At 44.1% G+C, this 17,211-nt stretch overlaps 1 protein-coding gene across 4 annotated transcripts in view; it reads right to left on the reverse strand.

Moving 5' to 3' along the window:
* The window catches only part of DENND5B (DENN domain containing 5B), a 163,085-nt gene that overhangs the window by 8,367 nt on the left and 137,507 nt on the right, over positions 1–17,211 (reverse strand). For all 4 annotated transcript variants that reach the window (XM_084617287.1, XM_084617286.1, XM_084617289.1 and 1 more), the window contains 4 exons: positions 13,752–13,880; positions 12,652–12,773; positions 9,370–9,515; positions 5,612–5,730 (listed from right to left, as the gene is read on the reverse strand). In XM_084617287.1, the coding sequence (XP_084473413.1) occupies positions 5,612–5,730; positions 9,370–9,515; positions 12,652–12,773; positions 13,752–13,880 (516 nt within the window). The remainder of the gene's footprint in view (positions 1–5,611; positions 5,731–9,369; positions 9,516–12,651; positions 12,774–13,751; positions 13,881–17,211) is intronic.

Here is a 17,211-nt window from a genome sequence, read left to right on the forward strand (position 1 = left end):
AAAGAGACCATTTCCTTCACAGGTAGAAACAAATAGACAATACCTTCTAGAAATCTCGCTACTATGGAGTTTGGGTAAACTACTTTCCTTCAATAAGAGGAGAAATGATGAGATTGCTGCCAAGTGAACCCTCAAAGACCCGAGAACTTCAAATGTAACAAATAATCCAAAACGTCCTGAATACGAGCGGACAGACTGAATTCCCTTAGATACTGACCAAACTAAAAAACTCCATATAGCCAAATAAGTAAACTGTTTTCTACTTTTAAGCAGGATTCTATGAGCTTTTTCCAAGCATTGCCCTTCCTCTTTATCTAGCCATGTACTATCCACACTGTGAGGTGTAGATTGCTTAGTACAGGATGAACAACATGGCCATGGTACTGAGTCAGCAGGCTGGGAAGAAGAGGCAGAGATTTGGGAGGTCTAACCGACAGACTGAGAAGGTCGGAGAATGAATATTGTCTTGGCCAAGCTGGCAAAATAAGTATCAGTTTTGCATGGTCCAACTTCGGTTTGAGGGTAACCTGCGAGATGAGAGGGATAGGGGGAAAAGGTCCATTCCCCAGTTCAAATGAAAGGCACTGGTTAGAGACCCTGGACTGAGTCCCATTTGGCAACAAAAATGATGGCACTTGTTGTCCTTTATTGCTAAAGGGGCATCCCATTGGTTGACCTATTCTCTGAAAATGGACCTCACCATGCTATTTTTTAGAGAACACTCGTTGCTGGAGAAAGTCCTGTTGAGATGGTTTGCAAACTGGTTTTGAGAGCCTGGTAAACATGTCGCTCTGGGTATGATTTCTTCCTTGATGCAGAAGTGCCAAAACTTGATTGCTTCCTGACAAAGCTGGTAGAAGCAGGCTCCTCCCTGCTTGTTCACATAATACACTGCAGTGATATTGGTGAGTATGTGAATGGCTGCTCCCTGATCCAATCCATTGTAAATGATTCAAAGCTTCAGTACGTTGATATTACACGATGCTTCCTGATCTAACCACAAACCCATAACATTTAACATCCCTAGATGTGCTCCCCACCTATTTTGGAGGCATCCGTGACTATAGTTCTGGTCGCTGGAGGACGGGCAAAAGGAATTCCCTGTCACACATTGTTCTGTTCTGCCCACCACTGTAGAGAGTCCAGTATCTCTGGAAGCACTTGGACAAACTGGTCCACTGATTGGCAACTCAGGTGACAGACCAACTTCAACCATGACTGGGGAGGAGGAAGACAAATCGCACATGCTGAACCACGCAGCCATATGTCCTAGTATCTTCAGGCATGGGTGAAGGATGAGATTGGAGATAGAGTCAAAGGTGCCAAGTTATCCAGAATTGCTCATGTGGGAAAAAGGCTCTCTAATTTGTAGAGTTCAATGGGGCCCCAATGAACTTGATTTTTTGAGTTGGAGTCCATGCCAACTTTGCTTTGTTCAAAATCAACCCCAGTTGATTGAAGATGTCCGGCGTGAACTGGACATGATTGAAGACTAGTTTTTCGGTTCTGCCCCTCACTAGCCAATCTAGGTACAGGAAGATATCAGTTTCCTTCATTCTGAGACAGGCCATTACCACTGTCATGCATTTGGTAATGACATGTAGGGCTGATGACAGGTCAAAGGAGAGAACTGTGTACAGATAGCACTGACCAGTGACAGGGAATCTCAGGAACTTCCTGTGGCCTGGGAAAATTGCCACATGAAAATAGGTGTCCTGTAGATTGAAAGCAACAAACCACTGCTCTGATTCAATGAAGGAAGAATAGTAGACAGGGTAATCATGTGGAATCTCATATACTTGATGTATTTGTTGAGACCATGGAAACTGAGGATCAGTCTCACCTCTTCCTTGGACTTAGGGGATCACGAAGTACCAGAAGTAGAATCCCTTCCCCCTTTCCCCAGTGAAGAGGAGGACCCTCCTCTATAGCTCCCAGAGCACAAAAAGTTTGGACCCGCTGAAGCAGCACCAGCTCACAAGAGGTTCCCTAGAAAGAAATGGGATGGGGGAATGGACAGAAATTGTATGGTATAACCCAATCCCGCAGTGCTTAGGACCCATCCATCCACAGTAGTTATTTCCCAACTTGCACTGTAGAAGCAAGACAGCCTGTCCCCAAACCAGAGGGAATGGGTTTGAAATGTTCACAGCTGGCATGCTGCTCTTGATATGAAAGTCGAATAGGCTGCCTGTCCGAAGGTATAGAGCATGGGCTGGTTGGGTAAAACTAGACCCAGAAGATCATCTTCTCTGTGACTTAAGTCCTTTCTAGAGAAGTCTTGCTGCCCAGCAGCGTAGGACGACTGGCAAAATTATTGCTGGCGTTGTTGATGACCCATAAAATGATGTCTCTTTGTGGTCTGTGTAAATCCCAAAGACTGAAGTAGCTTGAGAGTCCTTAAGTAAAGTTGCCAGTTTTCTCAGAAAACAAAAACTAACCAAATGCTAAGTCCTCTTTGGTCTGCTGAACTTCAGGAGCTATGCTGGAATTCTGTAGCCATCAGGGCCTTATCACAGCTGCAACTATATGTCTGGACGAAGCATCCACCACATCCAGTGCTGACGGTAGAGACATCTTGGCCACCAACTGGGCCTTTGCAATAAATGCCTTAAACTCTTCCCTGGAGGATTCTGGTAACTTACTTGTAAGTTTGGACATAGCACCCCATTTTACAGTCATATTTAAACAACAATGCTTACAGGTTGGCAATGTGCAATTGTAAAAAGGAAGTTGAATACACTTTTATCCTCACAATCTAACGTTTAAACTCTGTGATTAGGAGTAGATTTATACCTCCTCTGTCCTACTCTGATTTGTCGCAGTCACAGCCAGGGAATTAGGAGGTGGAAGGGAAATATTCAAACCCTTCCATGGCAACATAATATCTAGTCAGTAAGCTTAGCCGTGGGTGTTATAGACACTGGGGTATTCCAGAAATTTGGCAGGATCCAATATTGCTTCATTTATATGGAGAGCCACTTCCCCAGCAGCTGAGGATTGAAGAACATCCACTAACTAAGCACTAACTGTTCTCTTGAACACACAGCCCGAACATCCAATGGAGATGCCATTTGTCTCAGGAGGACTTGATCCTGAGATGAGGATTCAGACATGGTAGCACTGTCTGGTGAAGAGGAAGACGAGGGAAATGGAACCACCGGAATCTCTTGTGCAGGGGTTCTCAAACTGGGGGTTGGGACCCCTCAGGATGTCGTCAAGTTATTACATGGGGGATTGCGAGCTGTCAGCCTCCACCCCAAACCCTGCTTTGCCTCCAGCATTTATAATAGGGTTAAATATATTAAAGTGTTTTTAAAATATTGGGGGGGGGTCGCACTCAGAGGCTTGCTATGTGAAAGGGGTCACCAGTACAAAAGTTTGAGACCACTGCTCTTGTGGCAATGCATTTGACTGTACCAAGGGTTCAGTTCCACCAGGTCAGAGACAGCCCCTCAGCCCATGGCTACAGCACAGTTGGCCCATGTGGAGAAACCACCAGAGGAACAAGTGATCTGGCTCTGGACGGAGAGGACTATTGGGACCTTACCAAATGAGGAACCTCCCAGGGATTCCAAGGAGGCCACTGTGGATGTGGCATTGGTGGCCAGTAGGAGGTAGGCCAGGAAGCAGATTGTGGGAGCAATACCGATGGTGACCCCCAGGAGGTCTCGACGATCTTGGAGAGCAGTATTATGAAGGCAAAGCAGAGTAAGATGCTTCAGCACTTGATCTTGAAGACCCTTCCAAGTAGTCTGGCAGTAATGCAGGAGCCACTCCAGGTGGGGCCAATAAATGGCCCACATCATCCGCAGTCCAACACAACAGCCTTATTGGCACCAATAGTGGTACAGTCAAAAGCACTTTGAGTACCGGTAAAGGCATCGCACTGGGTACTGAACCGGACAGCTGGTACTGAAGGTGAAGTGGGTACTAGACCTGCAGATATACACTGTGCTGGAACAGTCATCAGTACTGAAGATAGCGTATGTACCAGCAGTCCCATAGCTACTGAACACGAAGCAGACTATAATTCAGGACCCTGGATATGAAGAGGTGCAGACGATAAGTCAGCCACCAATCCGGGAAATGCAGAGGACACCGAAGATGAAGCCACTGCAGTCAAGTGGTGAGTCAGGAACAGACAGGCACAGGAAGTCTGCTGCTGCCTGATACATCAGTGGTGTGTAGAGTGTCTGTGTGGACACCACCACCACCAGTGCCCATCTCAGCAGATGCCCCCAGAGTAGTACCGGAGTTGATGGTACAGTCTAGTTGATCAGCCATTGGTACTGGAGAGTGGGTTGAAGGCCCAGCTTTAGCCACATCCCAAAAGACTCAGGGTGTCAGTCTGCACTCCTCCTAGACAGGGAGGATAACTCTCTCTGAACACTGGACCTGCCCCTGTCCATCTTCCTTAGAGTACTGGAGGAAGGAGAATGATTTTTTTTTGCTGGGTGAATAATCCAAGTCTGGACATGGAGCCCCTGTCCATTCTAGCTCAGGCACTCTCTGGAGGGTCTGATGATCTGAGGCAATCCCCAGAGCTGAAGTGAGGCTCATGGCTTTCTCCGCAAATTTACTGCCTTCCAACACAAGTCCCTTGCCACCTGTGCTCTCTTCTTAAACAATTTACTGGTAGAACAGCCTTAAGTAGGGTGCCCTTCACCAAGACAAAATGAACATTGGTTGTAGGGGGGTCAGTAGTAGGGATAGCAACACCCTATGATGAACAATGTTTAGAACCCAGAGAAGGCATCACCCTGGGCTTAAACTCTGCTAAATATACTAAGCTAAATTAAATCTTAAGGTACTACTCAACTTAACTATTTACAGAAAAAAACCACAAACACTGACAAAGAACGTGGGGTGAGACACCACACTGAATGCTCCAGATCAAGCTGTGGACGGGGAAAGGACCTGAGTGGTTTTGGGCGGTGCCAGCCCATATAGCCATGGAAGGCATTACAATGGCCAGAAGGCACGGGCAACACCCCGATGGGCACTCTTAAGCAAGTTCTCTGGTTTCAGTACACGAGGCATGTGCACACTGGAGTGGTATGCACATTTGCAGTCATCTGAAGAACTCTTTCTTGAAAGCTATACTTCTGTATTCTTGTTCAAATATTCAGACGTTTAATGGCTTTTTTTTTTTGGTCGTTACCATTTTTTTAAACCAATTATTCATACTTCCATTACAAAGATTTACCTAAAATAAAACTGCCATTCAAGATTTTGGGAATAAAAATGGAATTTTTTTTTTTATATACAGCTGTGCTGGACAGACATAAGCCCATTCATTTGGCTATTAGAGGCAATGGTGATAAGCACTTTAAAAATATGCAGTCTGTCCTGTCCCAGCAGACTAATAAAATCTCATACTTTCAAGCCTCCCCATGTATATCTAATCAGATTCTTCAGCTTCAGTTGTAGTTTTTGAAACCTAGAGAATTTCAATCTGAAATTCTCCATCTCTAAAGCTTAAGTGGAGTCGCCTGTATACATCATAGTTCAGCACACCCAAAAAGGACACCAGAGATCTCTAGGGTTTTATGGCTCAGGCAGGGATTTCAGATTTAGGGAGTTAGAACATTTGAAACTTGTTGCTTACTTGTATGTGTGTCCTGTGATTTCATTTCTTACCATGACGCAATCTACCAGCCACTTGGCTAATAATCCTGAGTTGTCATGACCAATCTGAACAGTTGTTAGCTTTCCTAAATTCTGGCACTGCAAATGAAAGAAACAGATTTTATTCAATTTTATAGAAAGATGGCCCACAATAGTTTAGTTCACTAACTTGTTTAATTTCATTTACTTTATGAAGCATGGATTCTTAATCAAGCAAATACAGCTAAAAAACAGCATAAATGCTGTTTCTGTTCCTATTTTACTTAGTTAGGCCCTCAAAAATTCATAGCTCGTTAACAGATGTATATTTTTTGCAGTGAGAGCTTATGATGCATAATTATGAGTCATGTTAACCACTCTGTTTTTTAGCTAAATAGGGAAGAAAGCTGCTTTTATTTATGAAATTTGTTTTCAGTATGTTCAGCTTCTCAAAAATATCTTGTAATTTTGAATAAGGAATCATTCTGTGGCAGGAAACTAGTCATTATCATAAATTATTATTAAATACCAATGTGCTCTGTCCTTCATAAGACAAAGTACCCACCCTGAGAAGCTTATGACCACAAAAGACAGACAAGTAGAAAATGACAATGCAAAGTCCAGAGCAATGTTATTTAATATTTACATTACAGTAATGACCAGTGGCCCCAGTGAAGACCAGGCACCATGTTGTTAGATGCTAAACAACATATAAAGGGCAGGTCCCTCTCCAAAAGATGTTACAATCTAAGGTCCCAATCCTGCAAACATTTATACATGAGTAGCTTTACACCCAAGTAATCCCATTGAACTCAATGGGACTACTCACATGAACAAGTGTTCTTTGGAACAGTGCCTTAGATGTCAACAAAGACTTACCCCGTTAAATACATTATTCACCCTAATGTTTTATAGCTGATGCGGACAAGCATGTGTGAGCACTGCAGAAGAGGTGGGGTCTTTAGAAGGGATTGTAGTGATGAAGGATAAAAGGTCTGGCATACTGGGAAATCACTCCATTTAAGGAGGGATGATCAGTGTCTCTCATTCCAGAGCATCTTTGCCATCACAGGGCAATGTACTACATCACCATTCATTCCTGTCAAGGGCCTGTTCCTCCATTAAGTCTAGTCTGGTCATGTCCCCATGTAGGTTCTCTCAGGCCTTATCAACACTACAGGTGAAATTCGATCTAAGCTATGCAATTTGAATTACATGTATAGCGTAACTCAGATCGACGTAGCTTAGATCTACTTACCACAGGGTTCACGCTATGCGATTTCCGCTATTGTTCTTGATCCAGTAGAGGACAGGAGTCAACAGGAGAGCAATCTGCTGTCAGTTTAGTGGGTCTACTGAAGCATCGATCGCCGCTCATCAATCCCCGGTAATTGTAGACAAGCCCTCAGTATTTAATCAGTGGTTGGCCTCTAGGTCAGACCGACCTTGATTGTGGTTGCATTATTTTCTTTGGCATCCTATCATTAGTTTGTCTTTTGCAGTGTCCCCATCATCATAAATCTTGTTGCTGGAACCAATCCAGTACCCTCATTTCACATTCTACTCTCTTTTAAAAAGGATTGGTCTTAAAATCATTCCACTTCACACCTGCAATCTTCCATTTCTATTGCCTCCAGCCTTCTGACGTTTAATTCAGGGGTCGGCAACCTGCGGCACGTGTGCCAAAGGCGGCACGTGAGCTGATTTTTGGCCTAGATGAACGGAACCCTGGGCTGGCAGCGGGCTGAGCGGGGACAGCGGCCAGGACCCTGCCTGGCAGGGGCTGGAACCCCAGACTGGCAGCAGGCTGAGCGGCTCAGCCCGCCGTCGGCCCCGGGTCCCGGCCGTCGGCCCCGGGTCCCGGCCGTCGGCCCCGGGTCCCGGCCCAGGGTTCCGTCCGCTGGCCCCTGTAAATGTAAAATGTATTATTGGCACGCCAAACTTTAAATTAATGAAGACTTGGCACGCCATTTCTCAAAGGTTGCTGACCTCTGCTTTAATTCAATGCAGCTGATTCCAGAACATGGAGTAATAATGCTAGTAGGCTGGTATGATAAATTTTCACTTTGGTACCAAATGCAATGTTTTTATCAGTCCATAATTGTCAATTGATGAAATCAAGGTATTAATTATGTCTGATGCTATGAAGTTATGAAATTGTTGGATCTCGCACTGTTTCTATGGGTATGTCTGCACTGTACCTGGAGATGTAATTTCCAGCTCGGGGAGATGTACCCACACTGGCTTTGAGCGAGTCCGTATACTACGAACGGCAGCATAGCGGCAGCGGCATGGGCTAGCCGCCTGAGTACACACCTAGGGTATCAGAAGGGATTGTACTTGGGTGGTTAGCCCAAGCTGCCACTTGTGCCAGAGCTACCGGAACTGCAACTCCTCCAGCTGCAATGTAGAAGTACCCTAAGGTGGCTGTGGAATCCTCAGCTTGCTGACTTGGGTTGCAGCACCTTCTTACCAGACCAGGGGCAATGAAGAGTCATTAAGTGTAATGACTGTGCTCTGAATTTAATGGGCACGCTAAGGAAGTTGGCTGGAGCTGGGAGAAGCTGCTTTCTCCAACTTGTCTTCAAGAAAGGGGAAGTGGAGAGTGTGGAAAATCCCCAAACAGAACAAAGGGACAGAAGTGACAAAGCAAGGATTTAAAAAGGACTCTCAGAAGGCAAAAGGGGGAAGGCTTTTGAAGGGACAGGAAGCTTTGGCAGGAGTGTGGAAGAGATGGGCAGACTTTCTTAGCAGGGGGGTTGGTTTAACCGCACCCTAACCATGGTCAGGGAAAGCAAGCTGGGCTGGAAAGACTCATGAACCCCAGGGGAAGGATTCTAGATACCCCAGATGACTCTGCCCAAGTACAAAAGAACTCTCCGGAGTGGTGAGGAACCAGAGGCAGAGAAATGTATATAGGGGTGTATTATTTTGTATAGATGTGTGTTTCATTTAATAACACAAGAAGAGCAATGATGTTTTAGAATCCTGTGCATATTGTCTCTCTCTCTCTCTGGTAGCTTTCACTGTTGTGTACCCCCTGAAGAGGTAAACTAGCAGACATCCATCTTTGGTGAGATTCTGGGGAACATACAAGAGCTGCTGTTAGGCCTGGGGAGATGGCACTAGTTTCAGGATCTAGGCAACTGGACTGCGGAGTCCCCACTGCCAAGAGGATTGTCAGACAAGATGTACGACTGAAGTGCATGCCTAGAAGCCCCCTACCATGCACATTGCCTAAACTTTGCCCTGCCCCAACAGGCTAAGGACATGTGGGATTCAGCATTTTGATTCCCCACAGCAGCCTTTTGAGTGTCCAGCACAGGGAACTCAAATAGATTTGGGGCAGCAGGGAGGCAACTCGAAGATGGAAGAGGGGGTAGGAGTGGCATGGCGAGGCTGTTGTCATTGGCAGAGCAAAGGGAAAGCAGGGAACAGTAAGAAATTTGATGAGGGATGTAGGTTGAGGTGAGTTCAGATGAGGACAAGAAGTATAAATTAGACACGGTGGGTAAGTGAAAGCCAGTGAAAAAGTTCTGACAGGAGAGTGACATGTTCTGTCCATCAGTGAGGACAGTAACTTTACAAGCACTAGTTTTCTGCTTTTTATTTAAAATCTACACAGTGACCTTGGACACTCAGATGCTATTTAAAAAAAGAGTTGTGCTCTGAACAAAAAAAAAAAAAACTAGCAAAATAAAAGTTTCTTGGTTGTAGTGCTCAATATTGAGTACTGAAAAAAGAAGAGCACGCACTCACCTCAAATGTCATTTCTAGAAGATTTTTAGGTATCTGCATTACTCCTGTATCTCCTAGTTCTCCTGAAACACAAATCCATGGGTTCGATGTGGTGATTGCATTGCTTAGTTTTTTGATAGGGATTATCACAGTCCTATATGGAATCACTAAAAGGAGAAGAAACAAAACAAAACCCAGAATCAAAACAACTGCATTTTTTAAAATGTGGTTTACACAATATAGTACAATTAGGACTTCGCTCTTGTGCTGTATCTCGGTAGCATTACAAGTAAAAATCCTTCTCAATACCAAAGGTAAATGAGACAATTCTATAAAAATATCCAGCATGCAGTATTTGTACCAACTATGAAAACAGATACTCTGATCATAAAAGGAAGAGGTCATGAAACCATTCCAAGTCTAGACAGCTCACTTATAGATAGAAAAAGAATAATTATGTTAAAATAAAGCTGATCTGCACAGCAGCTTTTGGGCGGTTTCAACCCAGGAACCAATTATTACTTGTCTGTAAGAGCAGCCTCAAGTACCAGTTCCTTAAATCTCTGCCATTGCAAACAAAATGCTCTCATAGATCTGCACACTGAAGAGACCAGGAGCATTCTGCCCTTCAAATTTAAACAATGTCCTTTAGTTTTTTCTGCTGTTCTCTCGCAACATTTGGAGTTAATATACTCAAATGAAAACCTGCCAACATTTTCCAGTGGGTATATGCGCCAAACATGATGCTTAAACCAGTAAGTCAGAAACTATGAAAATAGACCCCAGTATAAAACTGAGATTGTCTCCCACATTTAAAGTCAGAGAATGAGCAATTCCCTTACTTGTGCATAAACAATGTACTTGAGATTAACCTGAATAGCCACCAGGTGTTGCTGTTGTACCACAATGAAAACAAGGAGCATTCACCTTGCAGTAAAACGAGTTCAAAGCAATAAAGAACTTCAGAAAATGCCTGCTTCATCCCATCTCCATTTTAAAAGTGGAACATTATAATTTGAATACATCATTATACCCCTATGTATCAGAATACTGGCAATGCTGCGAATACAGGGTTGTCAGACTGAAGACACAGATTTGGAGGTTTCATCCTCTGGCTGAGTGGAAATATTATGAAGCAGATTCTCAGTGGACACTTCTCTCAGCACCACTTAAAATCTATGGGAATCTCAGTAGGCCTTGATGCTTAATGCATAGTTGAGTGAGAAAAACAGGGCTGGCCGCCCATCCCAACTTGCAGTGGACAGTGTGGAATCACACTTGTTTGTACTGCAAGAGTTGCTTTCCTAAGGTTTTGCAAACCTGCCATTTCCTTTGATTAAGGAAATCATCCCTTTTTACTGGTGTGTGCATCATCTCAATATTGTACACACAATGCCACAAATTCACTCTTGCGTCCCAGAAGAGTAAGTTGCCAACACTGATGGCCCAGAAAACAAGATACAGTAAAATCTCCATGGACACTGCGCTCTTTTGTAATTACTCATTTCCCTAATGAAAGCTTAAGAAGAGGAAAAGTTAAAAGATGAGCCCAAACTCTGATGACTCGGTAAAGATTCACTTTACTTCACCTCCTAAAGAAATAAATAAAGATGTGAAAATAAAGAGACCAACGTCAACACAGCAACCTAATAGTAGAACTCCCCACTGTTAGGGAGGGGAAAACAAGTTCATGTCTAGGTTTTGGCCCACTGTCACTCCTCGAGTATATAGGAGAGGAGGAGGAAAAAGAGGGAAACAAGCCTTTCAGTCACGTGGGGAGGGATAAGGAAAGAGAATGGGAAGGCTACTGGTCCCACTGGCAGCCAAAGGGACAATTCCATTGGGCCCCCAAAGCAGACATGCTCTACAAAATGGCTTCCACCACATGGAGTGACCTTGCACATAAAATTCTGTAGGTGGCCTGCAGAGGTGCTGCACAAGTGCACATGCAGTCCGTGTCAGCTTGGTGGGTTAAAAGTCCATGTGGCTGACAGGTGTGAACTCACCCTTCAGTTAACATAGCTATAAACGTAAGCCCACAGGCGCCGATTCCGTGGGTACTCCAGGGCACCCATGGAAAAAACAAAAACAAAACAGTACTCGGCACCCACCAGCCAGAGCTGATCAGCAGCTGCTGCCGATCAGCTGCTTGGTGACTGGGGGAGGCACTTGGGGGAGGACGGAGAGCAGCGAGTGGCAGGCAGGCAAGGCCTCAGGGCACAGGTTGGAGTGAGGGCAGGGCCTTGGGGGAGGGGGCCGAGTGCAAGTGGGAAGAGGCGAGGTGAGGGCCGGGACTCAGGGAAGGGGCAGAGATGGGCTGGGGTTTCGGGGAGGGGGCAGAGTGGGGACTGAGCACCCCCAGGGAAAAATAAAACTCGGCACCTATGCTTAAGCCCCACCTAAGACAAAAGGTGTGTGTGAACCCACCCAGGAGTTTTGGGGCTGAGTATTGCTTTGTTATAGGTGTGTTCGAGTGAGTGAGTGCGTGCACACAGAAACCAAGGTGACAGACAAGAAATCAGAGGGAGAAGCAGAAGAAAACTGGCAAGAAAAGCCAAGCAGGAGCCTTTAAGTACAGTGTGACCCTGCAAAAAGCTAGAGAGAACTTTTGGGTCTGGCGTTGGCTACAGAGGCTTGGGGCTGTAAGCTAAGAAATGGTTCCTTCTGTTCTTGGCTCCTTCTTCATTCAGAGACACATAACTTTGAACACTCCTCATAAATAACCAAAACTGAACTGAAGAAATACCTGATTATCCCAAATTTCTACTTTCAAATGGAACATTCCCAAAGCCCCAAACTTCATTAGCTGCTTGGGTCAAAAGGGGCAACAATACATAGTGTACGCATCCAGACACAAAATGCCTCATCCTGCAAAGCAGGCTGTTAACAGGCCCCAAGGAGTCCTATCTGTTTCTCAGAGGCTATAAGGATGGTGTACATATAATGGAGAAATATGGGGGAGCCTGGAGATGTGGAGGACTTTTCTGGAGTAAAAATAGATGAAGGGCTACATAACTGAGATATGGAAACGGTACTAGGACACTTAGGTGCTATAATATTATCTGAATGCTACTCTCCTCCACTATCCCATTCTGTTATCCAAAGGACTCACACATGATCTTACACTTAGCTGGTTACCCAGAGCAACACCCAGAGGTGCCGATCTCAGTACCCATGACTGCAGGCTTCTTGGGAAGAGCCCAGCTACACTGATCATTCATCAAAGTGTTCTCAGCATCATTCCTCTGTCACCATGACAGTGACTATTTTTCATTCAGGACAAAGTTTGAGTCTCCAACTCACTGATTGTGGTGAAGACACTTGTGAAGCAGAAGTAATCCACAGCATTGAGCGAAAGAAGGTGATAGAGGAACTGCTCTCGTTCTTCTTCACACCGTAGGAAAGCATAACGCTTATAAAGTTTCCTGTGAGAAACAAAAATATTGCTGTCTCTTTAAAAACAGACACTAAACCAACATTAAAAGGTCTGAACCCCCAGAACACCAAACTAAGGGCTAACCTACATATATAAAAAGTATTTTGGGCCAGATGTGCCACTGGTGTAAACTGGCCGAAATCTATTGAAGTCAGTGCAGCTATGTTGATTTACACCAGCTAAACCTCTAACCCTACGTGTTTAATACCAGTAAATAAACTCCTATAAAAAGGCAGGTACTCCCAATGGTGATATGCACCAATTCCAATTTTTATACATATTGTATATACACAGTATGAAGGGTTAATAAAGGGGCGTGGGGGCAGAGGGGATTCCACCCTCTTTGCAGCTCGGACCCAGAGTTCTTCCCCTCCTATTTCAAACTAGTTCAACCACTGGCTGTAAGTTGATGTGTGTGTGAAGTCTGACATATCAGCATTTGTAAATGCACTGGGGTAATTTGTTTCCAACCAAGACCAACTGGGCTAAGGTGAGCTGAGGTCTTGGCTAAGTCTGCTAACATCAATGGATATGAACTAATGCTATTCAAAAGGTACAGGCACCCCATCTGAGCCTCTCATCCTTCAGGCTTTCCTCAGACCTTCTCTTTTGTGGAGTGGGGAGTGTGTGATGTCCTAACCTTCTTCCCACTCTGTACTCTGATTGGGGTTCTCTGCTCAGGGTCCACAAGTGGTGCTGGGTGGCTCCCCTTCAATCTTCTAGCTTTGGGAGGTATTTGGTCCTCAGCAACCCAAAAATTGACAGGGTGTTGATAGAGGGAGTCAAGAAGTAGTCTGTCCAAGACCCATGTAGGAAACACCCTTTCTCTGGTTGGTACTAGCTAGCTCCAGCCCAGACCAGCTGCAGAGGCAGATAGCTTTTCATAAGGCTTAGTTCACAGGGCAACCTTAGAACCCTAATCAGGATATTGTGATAATTAAGCTTAAGAACAATAAGTTACTCTTACTTTGCAAGTGCTTGGTTAGAGAGAAGCTGCTTTAGGTGCTGAGACAAAAGCTTCTTTTCAAGAGACAACCTTATCCATGCTCGAGCTCGACCCACATCGGTTTTTATCTCATTCATGTTCTGAATATGCCTGAAACCGGGGGGGGGGGGGGGGGGGACGGGAAGAAGAAGAAAAAAAATCACAAAATCCTGATAATTTAAAATGGCAGCATCCAATCTGTTGCAGAATTGAATTTAAATTTGAAAATATCCCTGGAAAGTAAAACTGCTTGCAAGATATGCAAACACACATTTCCCACCCCCACCCCAAATTAGAGAAGTCTAGTAATACAGAGTTCACACAGCTGTCAAAAAATATTTTAAAAAAAGCTGTTTTTAAAATGGTCTTTGAAAGCTAGCAGAGACAGGGCCAAACCTTGTTAAAATAGTTTTAAAACCAATTAGAAAGTGTATAGAGCAGTTTTGCAAAGTCATTTAGAATGGTTTATACTGTGCATTGGCACTCTCTGTGTTGAGCAGAGGAACGCAGTTAGCACCTTGCTAGAAAAAAAAAAAATTATGTTTGAACACTGGCTACCACTAATCTATAGCATAGAGATTAAGGTAATAATACACTTCAAAAAAGAAATACAGTCACGTTGGGAAACCCAGTTACACAACAGCAGCTCCCTTGACAGCATAAATGAATACGGTATGCCTCAAAAGCTACCCAACAAAGAAAATAACAGAACGCCACTAGCCATCACCTTCAGCCCCCAAATAAAACCTCTCCAATGCATCAAGGATCTACAACCTATCCTGAAGGATGACCCATCACTCTCACAGATCTTGGGAGACAGACCAGTCCTTGCTTACAGACAGCCCCCCAACCTGAAGCAAATACTCACCAGCAACCACACACCACGCAACAGAACCACTAACCCAGGAACCTATCCTTGCAACAAAGCCCGTTGCCAACTGTGTCCACATATCTATTCAGGGGACACTATCATAGGGCCGAATCACATCAGCCACACTATCAGAGGCTCGTTCACCTGCACATCTACCAATGTGATATATGCCATCATGTGCCAGCAATGCCCCTCTGCCATGTACATTGGTCAAACTGGACAGTCTCTACGTAAAAGAATAAATGGACACACATCAGACGTCAAGAATTATAACATTCAAAAACCAGTCGGAGAACACTTCAATCTCTTTGGTCAGTCGATTACAGACCTAAAAGTTGCAATTCAACAAAAAAACTTCAAAACCAGACTCCAACGAGAGACTGCTGAATTGGAATTAATTTGCAAACTGGATACAATTAACTTAGGCTTGAATAGAGACTGGGAGTGGATGGGTCATTTCACAAAGTAAAATTATTTCCCCATGTTTATTTCTCCCCTTTACCCCCCACTGTTCCTCAGACATTCTTGTCAACTGCTGGAAATGGCCCACCTTGATTATCACTACAAAAGGTCTCCCCCACCGGTAATACCTCACCTTAAGTGATCACTCTCGTTACAGTGTGTATGGTAACACCCATTGTTTCATGTTCTGTGTATATAAAATCTCCCCACTGTATTTTCCACTGCATGCATCCGATGAAGTGAGCTGTAGCTCACAAAAGCTTATGCTCAAATAAATTTGTTAGTCTCTAAGGTGCCACAACGACTCCTTTTCTTTTTGCAAACACAGACTAACACAGCTGCTACTCTGACTCCTAAACTATGGTATAGTCTAAAAGCAGGTCTAGATGAATGAAAAGTGGTTAAAATGCCAGTTGCCACTGACATTCCCCATTGTAACTATCACTGGCGGTAGCAATGTTTGGATATTTAAGAAAGAGGCCTACAATAGACAAAGCCAACAGAGATTTGACGTGTTCCAGGAGCACTGATGCATGACTCGGACTTACCTACACTGTTAGGCCTACCTGTGTTAACCTTGTCAGGAGACTATTGTGTTATAACAGAGTCCTCCAACAAAAGTAGCTTTCACCAGTGCAGTTGGTATGTAAAATGCTAGTTTCCCCCCAGGTATTTACACTAATGCCCCTTCACACTTCCAGAGAAGTATAAAAAGGGCCTTGTGTAAATTATAATCAAGCCCAGTAGGTTTTCCACATGTCCATTTGGAAGAAAGCAGAGCTATTCTGAACAGGTTTTTTAAAAACTTCCCATGGTCCAACTTAGAAAGAATACTAGAGGCTGCAAATCTTACGATACATGTAGCTTTAGAATAGAAAACGACTGCCATGGCAGATAGCCTTTTTAAAAAAACAAAACAAAACCCTACAATAATGGTTTTCAGTGCATGGAAAAAGTGGCTGCAAACTGGTTAATTTTCACTCAGTTTGCATGTTAAGTACACAGGCAATTCACAATGCTCCATCCCTTTGTGTAAGTCTCTAAGCTTCATCCACCAAGACTGAAGTGAGCTTTAACACCGGCTTTCTAACTCACGTAACACCCTTGAAGGTCCCATGTGCTCTACAAAATACTTGCAGCACAACTTCATCAGTTTTCTGAACTGCTGCTGATTACGCTGACTAGTATAGTTTCACTATTATTTTGTATTCTGCCCCTGCAGCCCCACCCCCAAATCTGCGTTGTAAGCTCTTCAGGGAAGGGACTGTGTTATGTATGTACAGTGTGTAGCATAATAGGGCTGGGGCCTACAAAGTGCTGCAACAAAAACAAACAAAAAACAACAATGCCATGTGACTGCAAAACCCAATAAGCTGAAACACTTTAAAAACATTTTTTTAAGAAAATTTCCCAACATGTCATGTTATGAAATGTGAACAGTTCTAAAGAGGGACAAGACTAAGGGCCTGTCTAAACATAGAATACTGCAGAGGCTGCTTAGTGAAAACGCTACCTACACCGAGGGGAATGGCTTCTCTCATCCGCGTAGGTACTCCATCTCCCTCAAGAGGTGGTAGCTATGTTGACTGGAGGAGCTCGTCAACATACCACTGTCTACAGCTGGAGTTATACCAACCTGACTGCATTGCTCAGGATTTTCTAGCCCTGACCAATGTATTTATACCAACATAAGCTGCTAGCATAGACCAAGTCGAAATGTTTTTACTGTTTGATTAATTATAACTCCCGCCTGTCTGCAAGAGTAGACCACAGTTACATATAAGTTTTTGTCCTTTATTACCACATCCACGGCTTCCCTCTTTTAACACTCCGACTTGTATCAGTTGAGTCCCTGCCCTCTTCTGGCACTAGTAAGCACTTTGTGAAGCAAACCCCTTCTTTGGATCAGACGGACAGCTAGCAGTTAGGACTTCCAACGCAAATAACTGGGCATGTAATCAGAAGTCCTTGAGAAATAGGATGCACACATTATTCCTCCACAGCATGTTGAGGCGCACACTGCTGTTATTTAAAGTCCTTTGAGATGAGAAGATCATAGCACAGAATCTCTTTTTTAGTGCTCACTTTAAATTGCCTCTAATATGAAAC

This window comes from Lepidochelys olivacea (assembly GCF_965140295.1).
Source record: "Lepidochelys olivacea isolate rLepOli2 genome assembly, chromosome: 1".
Classification (NCBI taxonomy): domain Eukaryota; kingdom Metazoa; phylum Chordata; order Testudines; family Cheloniidae; genus Lepidochelys; species Lepidochelys olivacea.